The 20,765-nt window shown below is 40.4% G+C and overlaps 1 protein-coding gene across 2 annotated transcripts in view; it reads right to left on the reverse strand.

Moving 5' to 3' along the window:
• Positions 1 to 20,765, reverse strand: part of selenoo1 (selenoprotein O1) — a 60,624-nt gene that overhangs the window by 32,653 nt on the left and 7,206 nt on the right. For both annotated transcript variants that reach the window (XM_066705497.1, XM_066705498.1), the window contains exons 2-8: positions 8,607 to 8,810; positions 8,199 to 8,379; positions 5,503 to 5,633; positions 5,025 to 5,302; positions 3,757 to 3,937; positions 3,316 to 3,501; positions 3,031 to 3,187 (exon numbers count right to left, since the gene is read on the reverse strand). In XM_066705497.1, coding sequence (XP_066561594.1) covers positions 3,031 to 3,187; positions 3,316 to 3,501; positions 3,757 to 3,937; positions 5,025 to 5,302; positions 5,503 to 5,633; positions 8,199 to 8,379; positions 8,607 to 8,810 — 1,318 coding nt within the window. The remainder of the gene's footprint in view (positions 1 to 3,030; positions 3,188 to 3,315; positions 3,502 to 3,756; positions 3,938 to 5,024; positions 5,303 to 5,502; positions 5,634 to 8,198; positions 8,380 to 8,606; positions 8,811 to 20,765) is intronic.

Here is a 20,765-nt window from a genome sequence, read left to right on the forward strand (position 1 = left end):
GCTCATTTTATTCGATCGTTTGCCTTTCAGTATACCACAGTGTTGAAAGAGTTATTGGAAAAAATGACCAGTTTTTGTTGTAGGTAATGTAATATAATGAAATAAAAAAATTGCTTGATTAAATACTGAAAACATTGATTGTCAATCCATTCACTAGTTGGGTAATGGACCCAATTATTCAAGGCAGCCCTAATATACAAGAACATAAGAAAGTTTACAAATATATACACACATTATATACATACATATATACACACATATTATATACATATACATACACACACATATATATATATATATATATATATACATACATACATATACACTCACCTAAAGGATTATTAGGAACACCATACTAATACTGTGTTTGACCCCCTTTCGCCTTCAGAACTGCCTTAATTCTACGTGGCATTGATTCAACAAGGTGCTGAAAGCATTCTTTAGAAATGTTGGCCCATATTGATAGGATAGCATCTTGCAGTTGATGGAGATTTGTGGGATGCACATCCAGGGCATGAAGCTCCCGTTCCACCACATCCCAAAGATGCTCTATTGGGTTGAGATCTGGTGACTGTGGGGGCCAGTTTAGTACAGTGAACTCATTGTCATGTTCAACAAACCAATTTGAAATGATTCGACCTTTGTGACATGGTGCATTATCCTGCTGGAATTAGCCATCAGGGGATGGGTACATGGTGGTCATAAAGGGATGGACATGGTCAGAAACAATGCTCAGGTAGGCCGTGGCATTTAAACGATGCCCAATTGGCACTAAGGGGCCTAAAGTGTGCCAAGAAAACATCCCCCACACCATTACACCACCACCAGCAGCCTGCACAGTGGTAACAAGGCATGATGGATCCATGTTCTCATTCTGTTTACGACAAATTCTGACTCTACCATCTGAATGTCTCAACAGAAATCGAGACTCATCAGACCAGGCAACATTTTTCCAGTCTTCAACTGTCCAATTTTGGTGAGCTTGTGCAAATTGTAGCCTCTTTTTCCTATTTGTAGTGGAGATGAGTGGTACCCGGTGGGGTCTTCTGCTGTTGTAGCCCATCCGCCTCAAGGTTGTACGTGTTGTGGCTTCACAAATGCTTTGCTGCATACCTCGGTTGTAACGAGTGGTTATTTCAGTCAAAGTTGCTCTTCTATCGGTTTGAATCAGTCAGCCCATTCTCCTCTGACCTCTAGCATCAACAAGGCATTTTCGCCCACAGGACTGCTGCATACTGGATGTTTTTCCCTTTTCACACCATTCTTTGTAAACCCTAGAAATGGTTGTGCGTGAAAATCCCAGTAACTGAGCAGATTGTGAAATACTCAGACCGGCCCGTCTGGCACCAACAACCATGCCACGCTCAAAATTGCTTAAATCACCTTTCTTTCCCATTCAGACATTCAGTTTGGAGTTCAGGAGATTGTCTTGACCAGGACTACACCCCTAAATGCATTGAAGCAACTGCCATGTGATTGGTTGGTTAGATAATTGCATTAATGAGAAATTGAACAGGTGTTCCTAATAATCCTTTAGGTGAGTATATATATATATATATATATATATACACACACATACACACACACACATATACATATATACACATATATATATATATATATATACACACAGACACATATATATATATATACACATACACCGATCAGCCATAACATTATGACCACCTGCCTAATATTGTGTCGGTCCCAAAACAGCCCTGACCTGTCAAGGCATGGACTCCACTAGACCTCTGAAGGTGTGCTGTGGTATCTGGCACCAAGATGTTAGCAGCAGATCCTTTAAGTCCTGTAAGTTGGGAGGTGGGGCCTCCATGGATCGGACTTGTTTGTCAAGCACATCCCACAGATGCTCAATTGGATTCAACACCTTGAACTCGTGATTCATCAGACCAGGCCACCTTCTTCCATTGCTCCGTGGTCCAGTTCTGATGCTCACATGGCCATTGTAGGCGCTTTCGGCAGTGGACAGGGGTCAGCATGGGCACCCTGACTGGTCTGCGGCTACTCAGCCCTATACACAACAAACTGCGATGCACTGTGTGTTCTGACACCTTTCTATCAGAACCAGCATTAACTTTTCCTGCAATCTGAGCTACAGTAGCTCGTCTGTTGGATCGGACCACACGGGCAGCCTTCGCTCCCCACGTGCATCAATGAGCCTGTCGCCGGTTCACCGCTTTTCCTTCCTTGAACCACTTTTGATAGGTACTGACCACTGCAGACTGGGAACACCCCACAAGAGCTGCAGTTTTGGAAATGCTCTGACCCAGGCGTCTAGCCATCACAATTTGGCCTTTGTCAAAGTCGCTTAGATCCTTACGCTTGCCCATTTTTCCTGCTTCTAACACATCAACTGTTAGGACAAAATGTTCACTTGCTGCCTAATATATCCCACCCACTGACAGGTGCCATAATAACGAGATTATCAGTATTATTCACTTCACCTGTCAGTGGTCATAATGTTATGGCTGATTGGTGTATATATACATACACACACACACACCATTCATACAATTTGGATGTAACTACCCTTAATTAAAGATGAAAGTCTACACTTAAAGAACATATTGTTTCCTTTCAAATCCATTGTGGTGGCGTACAGAGCCAAAATGATGACAATTATATTTATGGACCTAACTGTATGCATGTATATGTCTGGACTACTTAATATCCCCAAAACAAGACTGTGCACCATGGGGGACAGGGCCTTCAGCACGGCTGCCCCAAAACTTTGGAATTCCCTTACCCCACTGACTCGTAACTCTGATTCTATTTCCACTTTTACAAAAAGATTGAAAACAAACTTGTTTAGTCAGGCTTTCCCCTCAGTGTATTTTAGTTATTTAGCTCTTGCTTAATCTAATTCATATTGGGATTTAGTCCCTATGCTTTTAGTGTTCTTGTTTTTACTACTTTCTGGACAGTGTCCTTGGGATTTTTGAAAGGGACTTTAAATTCCATGTTTAAATAAATAAATAAAATAACAGAGCAGCTTTCATGACTTTTCACCTCAGAGTAGTCCCCAATTTCAGCAGCCTCAATAGCATTCTGGGCGATGTAGTTTCTGAGGACAATCAGCGGGTTGGTCCTGTTCATCACTCTCACTCTTTCGGCCTCCAACTCTGCAAGATCACTCTCTCCCTTGCACTCCAATGCCAGGCGCATCCTGGGAGGGAGATAGAGTGTCAGTGTCTGTCTCTCAGTTTGTTCAGTCCTGACTTAATGTGCCTCAGTCTGTCATTGTATTTCTAGATTGAGTGTCCTTTGTAGTCCCTTGTCAGCCTCTCAGTGTACCTGTATTTGTACAACCAGCATTTCCAGGCCTCTCTCTGTCTCTCTCTCAGCTGCTCCTCACTCATTTCCAGGAGCTCCTTGAACCGCTCCAGTCGCTGCAGCTCCTGCGACACAGACTTTCTGTCACTCAGGAACTGGAACAGGCTTGGGTTTGACTGGGCCAGAGTCATGATCATAGCCAATTCCCTGTGAGATAGGAGGGAAGTGGGGGGAGAGAGACTGGCTGTAAATTTGTTTGTTTAGGATTCTTCTTAATTCTTGTAGAATTTAATTGAACTGCACTTTGCCCTTAGAGTAAGCAATGGGGAGAGGGAAATGGTGATGGGGCTTAAGGCCAGGAACCAATGGCATCTCTATCATCAGATATGTTCAATTTTTTTCCCCATCGGTCTCCCATCTTATTGCACTGCTCTTCGGTCCCTTTACCCTTCCTGCCCTCACCGGGGGTCCATGGTGGGTCGCTGAGCAGCTCTCAGCTCCTCTAGTGAGGCACAATGACTCAGGAGCATCTCCACAGCATGATCCCCAAGGTCACTGGGTTCACCAGAGTCACACCCCTTGGCCAACACCCCTGGGCAGGGCACCTGGCTCAGACAGCGGAATGTGTTAGTAAAATCAGCACCTACAGAGAAGAGACAGAGATTGAGAGAGAGAGAACGTTCTGCGGTATCATCAAAAGATGTGTCACCCTAACAGAACAACCCATAATGAGCAAAAGCCAGATAGTGCTGCTAAAATTATTATTAATGTAATTGATCTAGTAATAATCTAGTAATTATTACTTCCATTCATTGAATATTCAGATAAATGTCAAAAACATCACTAAATAGAGGTGTAAATATAAATTTATATACATTAAATATATATTGCATTTATTTTGCTTTTCTAAATACGAGACATGTTGATTATTACTTTAGACATTATTTAAATGTGATTGGTGTTAGATTGCTTCATATTACAGTTATTAATATTAATAATATATTAGAATACGCTTTCCAATATACACAATTACAATAATAAGATGCAAATTTACAATATATGCTAGATTCTTCATTAGTTGCAAAAAGGACAGCTAAATCAGTAATGTTAAAGGGGAACTTGCAGAAATCCATAATTTCTCAGGTTATTCTATAAGTAGAAACATATTCTGTGGAGCGAGTTTTTCATGTCCAGCTCATTCTATGTACCAGAAATCACAGATCGAAAAATATACTGCTTTTATTTTACATGATTTTATTCCAGGCACCACCGTGCGCACGTGCGTTCTCCAAAAAGTGTGCACATTTCAATAAAATAATCAAATAAAATAATAGCAACAGTTCTGGGTGGTGAATTTTTTTTTTACTACAAACCTATGGATCTTTCGGAAAAATAGGGTGATGGTGCATACATTGTCTATGTTTTTTTTATGATTTTCGTGACTCTTCTGATTTCCCCCCATTGACCTCCAGCAAAGCAGCTCCAAAGTTAACACCCCATATGACGTCACAGCATATTTGTTCAATCTGATTTCTATTAAAAAAATATATATATATATATGAATTTGACATGGTTATTTTTTTTTTTTATAATAAATTATATATTCATATTTAATATGCAAAAACTACAGACTCTCACTGTAATTAACACATTGGTCACTACAGCCTCTACACTACAGTCCCCCTCTCGTGCCCTCCATGCCTCCCCTTATCCCTACCCCCCTCCCTTGCCTGTGTTGTGCATGGTCTGTAACATCAGGGTGACCAGCTCTTCATCCTCAGGGCTCTCTCTCCTAAGCAGTCCCAGCTTCCTCCTCATAATGCCTAAGTAGTGGGCATTGTACAGGGGTAGGAAATCATTCAAGACAGCCTCAGCCAGGTGGGGAGGCAACTCAGGGCCCAGTGCCTCTGCCAGACGCACCAGGTTCCAGCGGCACACTGATGGCTGGGCTCTGTAGGAATAACGACCCCCAGTATCAGATGCATTGCACACAAAGTCAGGGTCAAACCTGCAGAGGCAAAAGTGAGAGAGGGAGACATTGAGGGAGGATCAAATTAACAAAAAATCCCCAATCCACATATTCAGTACCACCTAACAGCGAGAGAGTGACAAAGGGTGAGCGGGTGAGAGACAGATTAACAGAGAGACGGAGAAAGAGAGAAAAAGACAGAATAACAGACAGATTCAGACCTGAGGAGATACACCCACCTGTTCATGAACCCAAAAGGGCCATAGTCAAGTGTAAGGCCCAGAACACTCATGTTGTCAGTGTTCAGAACACCATGACAGAAGCCCACACACTGCCACTGAGCCACCAGCCTTGCCGTCCGCTCAGACACCTGCAATACACACAAACACACTGTCACTTGCAACACACACACAGAGTTGGCAATTCTATGTCAATATGGCAATTCTGTTTATTAGTATAATTGATATGGTGAAGCAGTTTTTTTTTATTCACTCTCTTCCTCTCCCCCTTCTAACTTTGTAAAGTGATTGGGGTAACCACAGGCATTCAATCCAATCCAACAGGATATCCACTTTTATCTCTAAGCTTAAGTAAACCAGATATATCTGCTGTAGTGCTGCAACAATTAGTCAAATTTATTACAAATCTATTAATATTTTATTATCATTCTCTTACCCCCCCCACCTTGGGGTAAGTCTTTACATTCAAATGTAAAGTCTATAATGCACTTAAACTTCATTCAAATTTTAAAAGAAAACAGAGTATGTATATCCATTGCTGGGATTTAACCCTGATCGAGTGTGCTGCTAAGTGATGGAGGGTTAAACGCCAAACGCTGAAGTGGCTGCTGGCAAAACTGGCAATAAGGAATCCATGACCAGGATCATCCTGAATGTGGAAACTATCCATTACTATGATTGAATTTTCAAGTCGTCCACATGAGGAAATATGGAGAATCACTGAAATCTGCTCAAGCCATGGCCAGGCTTGATGAAAATGGTAAAAAAAAAAAGGAAAGATCAGAAAAAAGGGACTGCACCAAAACCAGTTGGACCAACTGAGGATGGCAGCTATAAAGATGCAAAATCACATGACATACAAGAATAATTAAGGCCTAATGTTAGTCTACTGAATCTGTTCCGTTGACTCTGTTTTAAAATATAGGCTGTCAAACTGTTTTTAGATTAACCTTATTCTTTTCCACTGGTTTGAGGTACATATTTTAAGATGTGTTTTGTATGATGACCATTTGAAATGGTGTGTGCATGATGAATTGAAATTAATTTTTTGAATTGATTTTTACAGTTAACACTGCTTTTTCCTGTGGAGGAAATGTATTCAATTACTGTGTATGTTTTAGACCTTGTGTAGTGGACTTATTTGGAACATACATGGTGTAAAGTGGTACATTGGGTACCCATTAAGCCTAGTCAGGACTTTTCATATTTTCAATAATATATCTTTATTTTTTATTTTGCAAATATAAAAATGGAGTAATATAAGATTAATCTTTAATTTTCTCAATTTTCTAACTTCTCTTCCATAAACCAGTTAATTATATATTTAAAAAGGTACACTTACCCTGTGGGGCATTAGAGGTTATGATATTTTGAATTCATATATTCATTGTTTAATGAAATAACCTATAATGACTTCACTTACACTATTACTCTGATTTTATATTTTTTCCTTTCAGATGAAGCATCTGTGACTTTCTCTTACATATTTTTCACCCAATACAGACAGAAGCTTAACAATCCGGCATAGGCATAGGTTAATGTTAAGAGAACATTAAATTGTCACCCCCAATAATGTATACAGTAGTGGGGGGGGGGACCCCCCCCATTTTGTACAGCTTCCCCCACACTGAAAGTGCATATGTCCCTCAATTCTGAAACTAAACCTATGCCACTGCAATCCAGAAATGTATTATTTGTTTAATGTGTATCAAACATAATAGTTTATGAAATGTAACGCTTGGCCGACTTTCAACAAGCATTTATTTAATAACCATAATAGTTTAGTTTAAATAAGCACTGACACACCTACCTTTAACAAACAGCGGTCTATCTCCAGTCCATTTAAATCAGGTTTAAAGTATTTTTCAATATATAATTTTTGATATAGATAAAGAAAGGAAATGCAACAATATTGAATCCTATATTGTTTTGGAGAATCTCCAGCCAGAAGGAGCACCTACCTGAACTCATAGGAATAAACACATACTGCGCCAACATTGTTTAATTGACTTTCTTAATATCAAAATAATGTCCACCAGCTCCAGGTTAAACTTTTGTTTTGACTGCCCCTGAAGACATTGTTAGGTAATTTAACTGAAATTGTGTCAGTAGGTAATCGACAAACTTAAGGCTTTATCTTAAAACAATTACAGGTTATTTGCATGAAAGCCAGCATGTCAATTACTTAAAATTAAATAGCAATTGTATTCAAGCTTTCACAGGTGATTTGCTAGGTTATGGCTATGTGGTAGGTTTTGGCCTCAGTGATTTGTTCATGTCTTTCCGATGTTTTTCATAAGGCGTTACTTGAAAAAGGATCTTCAAGCAATGCCTGTTTGGCTGCCTGTGTATTTGTGCTGGTGGTCACTATGGTTTTACACTATGCAATCATTGTAAAGTGGGTGATGGAGCTTTTTCAAATAATTGAACACATTAGTTGTATTGCCTCTAGTTGTCCCAGCCTCATACAGCCTCTTGAGATATGGATGTCAATATCCTTAAATCACAATTCGATTAATCGTGTAGCCTTTGTTCCTAGCCTTGAAACATCAACTGGTACAGTCACCAACAAGCACACAAAAAGTCCATAACATATACACACACACAATCAGCTATACCACACACATACAGTCAATTAAAACACACACATTTGTCCTGCACTGCTCAACTCAGACCTGCCTAGTCTTGGCCAGTACCTCTCTGAAGAAGGCTGTGTTCCTCTTGATCCGGTCCTCTGCATGGTCCTGCTGGATGTTGGGGTAGAAGGTGTCGATAACGTAATCCAGCAGCTGAGCTCTGAGGTCACTGAGGTTGACACTGGGGCCCTTTCGTCCTGTCAGTTCATCCTGAGGCCTGAAGATCTCAAATGACCCAAACCTACAAACAGTGCAGATGTCTTACATGTGTGTGTAGTGTGTACTGTACACAATGTATACAATATACATGTATAGAATTTATATATAGTGTGTGTGGTGTCTACACAGAGTGTGCATTGTCTTTGCTATATGTAGTGTACTGTGTTTATGCTGTGTGTATACAATATCTATACAGTGAGTGCAGAGTCAAAGCTGAATGTACACAATGCACAGAGTACTAGTGCTGACCTGATGAAGGTTGGTGCGATTCGCAGAACCACAGAGCACCTCTCAGAGCGTGGCTGGCCGCTGTAGTAGATGTCTCGCAGGACCCGGGACTCGGAGGTAACCAGCGAGCCAGCACGCGTGGTGGGAATGCCCAGCCAGAACATAGCCTCACTGCACAGGAACTCCCTCACACTGGAGCGCAGCACCTTCCGCCCATCCGCCTGTCTGTAGTGCAGACATACACGATGGGAAGCACTGGAATTCTCACACAGATAAGACTAATACTAACATTGGGTTTAAAACAGAGTAGCTCACACACAAATAAACAGTTATGGTAACACATAAATACAGACTAATTCTGGACAAAAATAAATAAAAAATACCCCCCACTCTCATTCCTACCGAATGTTTTGTATTATTATTGTGTGTGTGTATATATATATAAAAAAACTAATTTTACCAATGAGAGGTGGCCATTCGACCCATCATGCTCGTTTGGTGTCCATTAATAACCAAGTGATCCCTACCTTATTCTTATGACTTGCACTGAAGGGAATCAGCCAGTTCATTGTAATCAGGGCAGTAGCTGCTGGTGGCAAGCAGGCCTCCAGGTGATCATCGGTTAGGGTTGATGCCGTTTCACACAAGTATGTTGAGCCAATGAAGGCTGTCAGGTTCAGTGCACACCTGAAGTTCCAAAACTATCCAGCAGATGCCCTTGCCTTCATCTAAATACAATTTACTCATCCAGGGATGATGTGTTCATTTGAAAAAGTCATGCGATATTTGAGATGTTTGAGCCCAGTCCATCTACCTCTGCTTCAATCCCAAATGGAAAACACGTTAATGTAATTGGCATACCATTAAATACAGGCCTGGAGTAGCCATTCACATCTAGAAATTATGGATAATTCCCTGCAGTTCTTTCTTGCAGACCTTGCAATATGCTGTCTGCAGATTTAGACCATTTGGACCTTTTATCTCATATTTATCGTTTTCGAGCCACCGATCATTAAAATGGCAGTTTCCCAGGTTATTTCCTACATTAGGCGTTGATGCCCACACTATCTCATTCCCTTCGTTCAGTGGTTCACACTCGCAGCCACATCAAAACACACCGACAGATCAAACAGGAGTTGTATTGGCTGTGGCATAAAGCAATCAACTGGTTCTGTCCACCCACTGTAGTTATATACCAAACTTAAATCAGATTATTATTTATAACAGTAATTCACACAATTTTGCTACATGATCAAAATCCAAGCACTTTATTCAAAATTCAAGCACTTTCATAACCTTGAAAATACCACATAACAATTCACGCATTTTCAGGGATTTCAAGCACCTGTAGGAACCTGATCTGAGGAAGTCTGTAAAAATCTCATCCTCTGCATTTAGCGATGAATTCATTAGATCAGCCTACCACAGCTGGTGCACCATCAGTTGTGATTGATATGAGTTTTTACAGTGGCAAGATTGATCTCGTAGCCAACTCTTTGAATGTGGCAAAAATGTCCTCTCCACAAATTTGTTTTTTCAGTGTTAAAATTGCCAACAATTCCTCTTTGACAGTCATGTCTGCAAACACCATCCTTATTTAAATGCACTGTGCTGTGTCAACGACATCCATCAATTCAACACTCACATTTATCAATGTCTACTCTCAGTTGCTAGTTTGTTATTTGCAATCCCTTCGCAGCAACATGTTACTTCGGCTCTGGATAACTGAACAGCTTTGACGGCAGAAATTATTATTGTTCTTAATCTTGATACAGCAAGTCTGCGGCATCAACAAGTGCCTCTTTGACTATTTCCCCATCTAGAAAGGGCTTCTTGCGTTTGATGAGAGGGTGGCTCAACTTCAGAGATGCCACTGTAGCTGCTTTCGCTTTCAAGCTTGGCCATGTGAAAATATACTGTTGAGCAACTAACTGGGATTTCAGCTCTTTGACCTTTTTTCTTTCCTAGATCACCTTCGTCATATGCTTTATGCATGGTAGAGGCACTTTCCATACATTCCCCTTCTTTGGAATAGCGATAGCTGCATGGCAAGTCAGACAGACATCCGAGTGAAAATTTTAGGTTTTCTGTGTCTTTGGAGCTCTAAATTGGTCCTGCTTGGTCAGTCATTTCGAATTTGTAGCAAAAAATAAAAAAATAAAATAAAATCAACTAGCTAGAAACAATTAACATAGCAAAACAGTCAGCAGTAGTCTGTTCTCACAGCATACTCAACTAATAGGTCGTTATAGTAATCATATAGCATACATTTATGATGGCCATATCTGATGTCAGTCAATAAGGGTAGGAAGGAAAATTATATTTTGATGATTCTCGTTGGTTGCTGAAAGAGACCTGGGACTTGGGAGAAGATTCTTGGGATCTTCCAGCAGGACAATGACCCCAAACATACAGCCAATGCCACACTGGATGGAGTGTGTAAGATGATATGTTAGAATGTATTTCTCTATGGGAAATCCTATGCTATCTGGCTTGGTACAGGAAACAGACTTCTTCCCTTTGATCTAGTTACCAAAGATTAAAGGAGGCCATGACATGACTAATTACTTGAGCACGAGTACAAAGTCATTGGTACCTGTCCTGATTGGCTCCTAGGCAAATTCCAAAGACCCCCACTTCTAAGTTACATCTGTATCATACACCCTTCTAATGGTGCCGTGCTGATAAAATGTGATTGGTTGAAAGAAAACCTTATAAAACTAGGGACAAACAAAGAGAAGTTAGTTCGGGAGAATTCAAGGAGATCAAAGAGAAGATGACAAGAGAAGAGCAGGAGGAGGAGAAAGAGAGAGAGAGATACACCCGCTGTCTGACCAGACTGACCTAAGCTACAGTGTCAGGTTTGCAGAATGATTGCCTTCCTGGATTAACTAATCCAAGAAGGTTTCATTTGTGAACGTTGTCGACAGGTTGAAATCCTAGAGATCAAGGTTCGTGATCTTGAGGCTCAGCTTGTTGATCTGCGCTGTATTAGGGATATAGAAGAATTGGTCAACCAGCCCATGAGAGAGATGGTGTGCACGCCAAAATATAGGAGTTGAGCCCTCAGAGGAGGACAGCGTAGACAACTGCTGGGTTACAGTAGGTCGTAACCGCAGAAAAGGGCATGCACAACTCCTAAAGACACCCCAAGAGCTAGAATTGTGCAACAGGTTCCAACTGCTGGACACCGAGTTGGACAATGACAGCTTAGAGGGTGATGGGAGGGCAGTTGAACACCAGAGCACCATGGTGCCCACTCCCCCCCAGAAGAGGGAGGTAGTAATAGTAGGAGACTCAATTCTTAGAGGTGTAGATCACACAGTGTGCTCTAGTGATAAGTTGACCCACATGGTATCTTGCCTGCCTGGTGCTCAGGTTGCAGATCTCCCTAAACTAGTAGACGGGCTACTGGCCAAAGCCGGGGGGAATCCACTGGTGATGGTCCACATTGGAACCAATGACATAGGAAAAGGTAGGACAGAGGTTCTGCAAGACAAATTTAAAGAATTAGGAACAAAACTAAAGAGCAGAACCTCCACAGTAGTTTTCTCAGAAATACTTCCGGTACCACGTGCATGGCAAGGGAGACAGGCAGAGATTAGAAAGTTTAACACGTGGTTGAAATCTTGGTGTAGGGAAGAGGGGTTTAGGTTTATGGAGCATTGGTCTTTCTTCTGGGATAGATGGGACCTGTACAAACCGGACGGTCTACATCTAAACAGAAGGGGGTCTAATGCATTGGGAGAGCGTATGGGCAGAGAAATTGAGAATCATTTAAACTAGGGATCAGGGGGGCAGGGAGCCCTGACAATGGGAGATGTTCCCCTAAGGAAAGAAAAAAAAGGGAACCCGCTAGTAGGAAAGTCCTGAAATGTTTGTACCTCAATGCCAGGACTTAGAAGCCACAGTGCTGGCGTGTGACTATGATGCTGTAGGAGTGATGGAAACATGGCTTACAGAAAATGATGGGAATGAATACAAGTTAGAAGGATACACACAGTCTAGGAGAGACGGGCAAAATCGAAGAGGGGATGGGGTAGCATTATATGTGAAAAATGACTGAGGCAGAAGAACTCAAATTAGATCCCAAGTAAAGGAATATAATCTTTGTGGGTCAAACTTTTGGACAAGAAAATGTTGTATACCGCATACAAAAGGGACAGAGACGAAACAAAATACATATATGTTGAGCTGCAAAGAGATCTTAAGACAGGGATCAGGAAAGCAAAGAGGGAAATAGAAAGAAAAATAGCTCTTGAAGCTAAAACTAATGCAAAGAGCAAACAGCAAGAGGACAATAAGGGAGGAAGTGAAACAGATAAAGAGCAAAAATTGAAGTATCTTGGAAAACTAACAAGATGTAGTAAATGTTCTAAATGAGTATTTCACAAGAGGTTTTTACAAAAGAAAAGACAGATAACATGCCACAGGTTAACAATCAGTTCAGGCAAATCCTAAGGGAGATCAGGATAAATGAGGAGGAGGTACTAAAGGGACTAGCAGAATTAAAAACAAACAAATCACCTGGGCCAGATGGGATATTTCCAACAGTACAGAAATTATTTATAGGCCGCTAACTCAAGTATTCCAAATGACAGGGGATGTGCCAACTGACTGGAAGACAGCAAATGTCATACCAATCCACAAGAAAGGGGACAAAACTGAGCCAGGAAATTACAGACCAATCAGTCTCACCTGCATCACCTGTAAAATGTTGGAAAAAATGATTAGACAGAAAATAGAGGAGCATCTTAATGAAAACCATATTCTTGGAGATAGTCAACATGGGTTTAGACGAGGCAGATAATGTCTTACTAATTTATTATAATTTTTTGAACATGCAACTGCAGCTGTAGATCATGTGAAAGCATATGATATGATATACTTAGATTTTAAGAAAGCTTTTGATAAGGTTCCACACCAAAGACTGATCCTCAAATTGGAAGCTGCAGGCATTCAAGGTAATGTAAGTAGATGGATTACGAACTGGTCGATGTATAGGAAACAAAGGGTGTCGATTAGAGGAGTTGCTTCTAACTGGAGTGAGGTTGTTAGTGGAGTTCCACATGGATCAGTACTAGGGCCTTTGTTTTTTCTAATCTATATTAATGATCTGGACTCTGGGATAGTTAGAAAACTTGTCAAATTTGCCGATGATACTAAAATAGGTGGCTCAGCAGATACAATCTCGGCAGCACACGCAATTCAAAGGGACTTGGACAATATTCAGTTGTGGGCCGACACCTGTCAGATGAAATTCAATGTGAACAAGTGCAAGGTAATACACGCAGGTAACAAAAATGTCCACTATAATTACACTATGGGAGGAATAGAACTAGATGAAGTACCGCATGAGAAAGACCTAGGAGTCTATGTGGACTCCTCACTTTCTCCATCCAAACAGTGTGGGGAAGCAATAAAAAAGGCAAACAGAATGCTAGGATATATTGTCAAAAGTATAGAATTTAATACAAGGGAAGTAATGTTAACACTGTACAATGCACAAGTTAGACCTCATCTAGAATACTGTGTACAGTTCTGGGTACCACACTTCAAGAAGGATATTGCTGCGCTAAAGGCAGTTCAGAAGACTTATTCCAGGTCTGAAGGGAATGTCCTACTCGGAGAGACTGAGGAACCTGAACCTTTTCACCCTGGAACAGAGGAGACTACGTGGGGACTTGATCCAAGTCTTCAAAATCATGAAGGGCATCGACCACATCAAACCAGAGGAGCTTATCCAGATCAGCAGGGACACACGCACCCGGGGACACAAATGGAAATTGGGCTTCAATTCATTCAAAACAGAAAACAGGAGACGCTTCTTCACACAGAGAGTAGTCACAATCTGGAACAAACTCCCCAGCAATGTGGTAGAAGCTGAAAGTTTGGGAACATTTAAAAATACACTGGATAGGATCCTTGGATCACTTAGGTATTAATGGACACCAAATGAGCACGATGGGTCGAATGGCCTCCTCTCGTTTGTAAATTTTCTTATGTAAGCTGCCCTGTAAGGAGAAGAGGAGAAAATCGGGCATTATCCATTTCTTTCTGTAATCCAGCAGAAGCTTAATATTACTTATTTTCACTCAGTAATATAATTGAATGATATTAGTTTTTTATTTGTGTCACAAATAAATGATTACACCGTGTAACAATTTTTTTTTATTTTTTTTTTCGGGTAGTAAGTGTTATTTTCTAATTGCTTATGCCTCAAAAGTATATTCCCCACAAACTTTGTTTTTGTGACCAGGATAGTGATATTTTGAAATTTACCCATTTCCAAATTGTAAATACAGATTAATCGTAAATCTTGAAAAACTATTAGCTTCTAAATCTTCTGTTGTCATTTTTGTATTACTTTAGTATAAATACATGTTAATTTGGATTCGTTTTAACATTATATTTTTCACTTTGATATTATGGACATGTTTTGTGTTGATCAGTGGCAAAAACAATTCTGACTTCATGTTGTAACAATGAAATGTGGAAAAGTCCAAGGTGGTGAATACTTTTGGGAGCCACTGTATAATAAAATCAGAAGAACTAATAACATGTTCAATTCCAAAGTTTTAAGGAGAATTGAAATAATGCATGTTGTCCAAAATTGGAGTATATTTAGTTTTTTGTTTTTTTTCACACTTGGAATGCAGTACACACATGAAACTCTGCACATATGTTTATGCCTCTGCCTTGAACATAAAAACAGAGAATGAAGTTTGTGGGGTACAAGCTTAAGCCGCAATGTTGGATTTAACATCCACGTGCAAATAAGAAAACGGCTACTGCTCCGGAACTCTATAGTCAAGTACCCTGAAACCCTGAGGCAAGTGACTGCATGCAAAAACATGCCAGCCACAAGCAAATTAATGTGCACGTATGCAAAATACACGTATTTATAAATGCATGAAATCTGAACCAAAAAATCCTATAAGCCATATTCAAAAACTTACCAAACTTGGTAAATAATGAATGACAATGTTATGCTTATATGGTGCGGTGGCCACAATGCTTAATGCCATGTCACATCAAGCAGTGAATATCTACACAGCTGCTTGCTATGGTGCTTAAATTTTAGTGATTAACACTAGTACAAACATCTGTCAAAGCTGGTAAAGCCAAGTTGATGGGACACAAAACCTGGCTGCTGTAAAACAATCAAAAATGACAGCATTTCCTTTCAGCCACATCATGACATTCCTTATATAGACCTCTACTTCCATCATGTGGCCCAACCTGGAAATTGCATTCTGCATCTTGAAAGACACAATAATGAATATTTCACTTATATGCTAGAATTTAGTGAAAAATACAATTGTGCCTTACATAATTGAAACATGCAAACAATAAATTAATAAAGTCCACTGACTTTGAATATGCACTTCAAATGGCAAAAGATTGAAATCCTCTGATGTATACTACATTGGAATGACATTGAAATTTACACATTGAACAACACATGCATTTAAACTACAAATCCCTGCTAAAATCTTAAACCTAATGATACAGATTGGAAGCCATAAAAGTTGCATGCAACTTCTAGTTATTAGTATTATTTTATATTAAAGCACAGATACTACTTTCCGTATCCAGTTATTTGGAAGAGGAGCTGTGCAAATGCTATAGCAGTCTCCATTCTTTAAAACTACAACCTGACAAGGAAAGACAGCGTAGGTAAAGGCGCTGAATGCTGATGCTGAAGTGTGTCCCATTTAAGGCTTTTACCAACACCCTACACCAGTGGCCTCGAACACTAGTCCTGGGCTATATTAAAAAAACATACTACACTACTACATACTGATTTTCTGATTCACTGATTCTGATACACTGATTCAGTGTACTATGTCACAACCTCACGTGACATGAAACGTCAGCCTAATGTGAAGCATGATTGGATGCAGTGTTCCTTGTAGCAAGTTCTAGTTGTATACTGCATATTTTGGCGAATGTAGCATGCCATCCAAGTACTTTTAACATACTACAAATTAATATACTATTTCCAACATGCATACTGCATACTACAGAAATGTTGGAATGTAGTATGTGTAGTATGCGGTTTTGAATACATTCCTGGAGAGCCCCTGTCCAGCATGTTTTAGAGGTCACCCTTTTAAACACCTGGAAGTATTTAATTCCAATCAATGAAGCAGGTGGTATCGTAAATTCAGTCCTTTAAAAACTATTGAAGCAATTCTCTGAATACCTAGCGCCTCCTGAGGGAAGAATTCCCTTGGATGACTCAATTGGCTTAATAATTAATGTGTTCCCAGTATTTTGAAATTGGTGATCTATAAGATTAAATGGATTGGGGCTCTCCAGTACCAGAGTTGCAGACCACTGCCCTACACCCTCGCTCACTCAAGGACATACTCTCAGATATCAGCACAACTTTACGCAAAGTGTTCACTTGGCGTTATTTGGCAGTTATGCCAAAACCACGACCTGTTTCTCTGAGGGGCGTATTCTAGTCTTATAGGTCTGCGTCATTGGTCAACAACTTGAGACCGCTGATTGGATAGATTTGTACAGCCCCACAGGTTAGTGGAAGCGAGCATGAGACCACACAGTACTAGTGATGGGCAGTTTGATTAATTTGATTCTGTTCAGTTTGACAAATTTGAACCGAAGGGTCCATCACAAACAGCACATCAGAAAAGCTATGAAAAAATAAATCTGTATTTGGTTGATCGGGTTCAATTAAATATAGTGACAAATATACACTACCGTTCGAAAGTTTGGGGTCACTTGTCCTTGTTTTTGAAAAAGAAAAGCACATGTTTTGTCCATTAAAATAACAGCAAATTGATCAGAAATACAGTGTAGTCATTGTTAATGTTGTAAATGACTATTGTAGCTGGAAACGGCTGATTTGTAATGGAATATATACATAGGCGTAGAGGCCCATTATCAGCAACCATCAGTCCTGTGTTCCAATGGCACATTGTGTTTGCTAAACCAAGTTTATCATTTTAAAACGCAAATTGATCATTAGAAAACCCTTTTGCAACTGAGCAAGAGGACAAATACATTAGAGCAGGGATGGCAAACCTGTGGCACGCAGAGCCGTATAGGTTATTTGGCACGCCAAGTGAGTGACTATCTGCAGAATCCTCCGCTCCCATTCAGCTTCATAATCTGCAGTATAAATCCCATTACCAGACTGGCGCTGCCCTTGCTCTCCAGACTACAGAGGGATAAGGGGGTGGGGGTTCAAGGTGGGGGGAGGTTGGCAGTGGATGGAGGTGGGTGGGTGGGTTGGTTCTATCTATCTTTGTTGGCATGTTTGCTTAATAACATTACAACAACAAATGTACATAAATATTCATTAAAATGCTGTTTAGCCCCAGTATAAAAACTTTTATATCCCTAATTTATCATTGGCACCCTTTGGCACTTGGCAAAGTATACAAACCAGACTTTGTGCACTCCATTCGAAAATGGCTCACCATCCCTGCATAAGAGTGTCTAGATTGAGAAACAGACGTCTCACAGGTCCTCAACTGCCAGCTTCATTAAATAGTACCCACAAAACACCAGTCTCAACATCAACAGTGAAGAGGCAACTCCGGGATGCTGGCCTTCTAGGCAGAGTTGCAAATCTCAGACTGATTAAGAAAGATTAAGATGGGCAAAAGAACACAGTGTAGTAGTGGTTAGGGCTCTGGACTCATGACTGGAAGGTTGCGGGTTCAAATCCTGGTGGAGCAGTGCTGTTGTACCCCTGAGCAAGGTACTTCACTTAGATTGCTCCCGTTAAATGCCCAGCTGTATAAATGGGTAAAAATGTAAGTCGCCCTGGACAAAAATAATAATAATAATAATAAAAAAAACAACATTTGTGAGATGCAGACCAAATTATACCAAAGCATGGTGGAAGCAATGGTGCATTGGTGGTGGAAAAGTTTAAGATTTGTACAGGGTAAAAGGGATCTTGAAGAAGGAAGGCTATCACTCCATTTTGCAACGCCATGTCATACCCTGTGGACGGGGCTTGACTGGAGCCAATTACCTCCTTCAACAGGACAGTGACCCAAAGCACAGCTCCAAACTATGCAAGAACTATTTATGGAAGAATCAGTCATCTGGTATTCTGTCTATAATGGAGTGGCCAGCACAGTCATTGGATCTCAACCCTATTGAGCTGTTTGACCATATGGTACATAAGAAGTGCCCATTAAGCCAATCCAATTTGTGCCACCTTCAGGAAGCATGGGGTGAAATCTCTCCAGATTATACCAACAAATTGACAACTGGAATGCCAAAGGTCTGCAAGGCTGTAATTGCTGCAAATGGAGGATTATTTGACAAAAGCAAAGTTTGACAGACACAATTATTATTTCAATTAAAAAACATTATTTATAACATTGTCAATGACTATATTTTCTATTGATTTCGCTATATTTCCTATTCAAGCTCATTTAATGTATGTTTTCATGTAAAACAAGGACATTTTTAAGTAACCCCAAACTTTTGAACAGCAGTGTATATTTAGTCCTGGAGATTACAGTTTGAAGCATTAACATTTATCCAACACATTTAAATGTAATCCATATACATACAAATTAAATAGATAGGTAGATAGAGTTAAATACATTTGAGTAACATATTTCTTACAACAAAAAAACAGAGGCTCGAACGATCAATGGCATTTGTGGAACTAATCTGTTGTATTTATTCAGCACGCAGCAAAACGCTGGTCAGATCAATGCCTCCTTAACACACAACACTACTCCATGAAGCAAAATTTTGCCAAAGCACAATGCAGCCCTCCATAACACTGCTTTAACAAACTCATTATAGAAATTATACGTAAGATTTTGAATTTTGTAATTTTTAAAACACAACATACAATTATATATATATAATATTCAACATACGTTGAATCTCTCGCTCTCATATATATATATACACTCACCTAAAGGATTATTAGGAACACCATACTAATACTGTGTTTGACCCCCTTTCGCCTTCAGAACTGCCTTAATTCTACGTGGCATTGATTCAACAAGGTGCTGAAAGCATTCTTTAGAAATGTTGGCCCATATTGATAGGATAGCATCTTGCAGTTGATGGAGATTTGTGGGATGCACATCCAGGGCACGAAGCTCCCGTTCCACCACATCCCAAAGATGCTCTATTGGGTTGAGATCTGGTGACTGTGGGGGCCAGTTTAGTACAGTGAACTCATTGTCATGTTCAAGAAACCAATTTGAAATGATTCGACCATTGTGACATGGTGCATTATCCTGCTGGAAGTAGCCATCAGAGGATGGGTACATGGTGGTCATAAAGGGATGGACATGGTCAGAAACAATGCTCAGGTAGGCCGTGGCATTTAAACGATGCCCAATTGGCACTAAGGGGCCTAAAGTGTGCCAAGAAAACATCCCCCACACCATTACACCACCACCACCAGCCTGCACAGTGGTAACAAGGCACGATGGATCCATGTTCTCATTCTGTTTACGCCAAATTCTGACTCTACCATCTGAATGTCTCAACAGAAATCGAGACTCATCAGACCAGGCAACATTTTTCCAGTCTTCAACTGTCTAATTTTGGTGAGCTTGTGCAAATTGTAGCCTCTTTTTCCTATTTGTAGTGGACATGAGTGGTACCCGGTGGGGTCTTCTGCTGTTGTAGCTCATCCGCCTCAAGGTTGTACGTGTTGTGGCTTCACAAATGCTTTGCTGCATACCTCGGTTGTAACGAGTGGTTATTTCAGTCAAAGTTGCTCTTCTATCGGCTTGAATCAGTCGGCCCATTCTCCTCTGACCTCTAGCATCAACAAGGCATTTTCGCCCACAGGACTGCCGCATACTGGATGTTTTTCCCTTTTCACACCATTCTTTGTAAACCCTAGAAATGGTTGTGCATGAAAATCCCAGTAACTGAGCAGATTGTGAAATACTCAGACCGGCCCGTCTGGCACCAAGAACCATGCCACGCTCAAAATTGCTTAAATCACCTTTCTTTCCCATTCAGACATTCAGTTTGGAGTTCAGGAGATTGTCTTGACCAGGACCACACCCCTAAATGCATTGAAGCAACTGCCATGTGATTGGTTGGTTAGATAATTGCATTAATGAGAAATTGAACGTGTGTTCCTAATAATCCTTTAGGTGAGTGTATATGAGAGCGAGAGATTAAATGTATGTTGAAAATTATATATTC

Source organism: Amia ocellicauda, chromosome 5, assembly GCF_036373705.1.
Source record: "Amia ocellicauda isolate fAmiCal2 chromosome 5, fAmiCal2.hap1, whole genome shotgun sequence".
Lineage (NCBI taxonomy): Eukaryota > Metazoa > Chordata > Actinopteri > Amiiformes > Amiidae > Amia > Amia ocellicauda.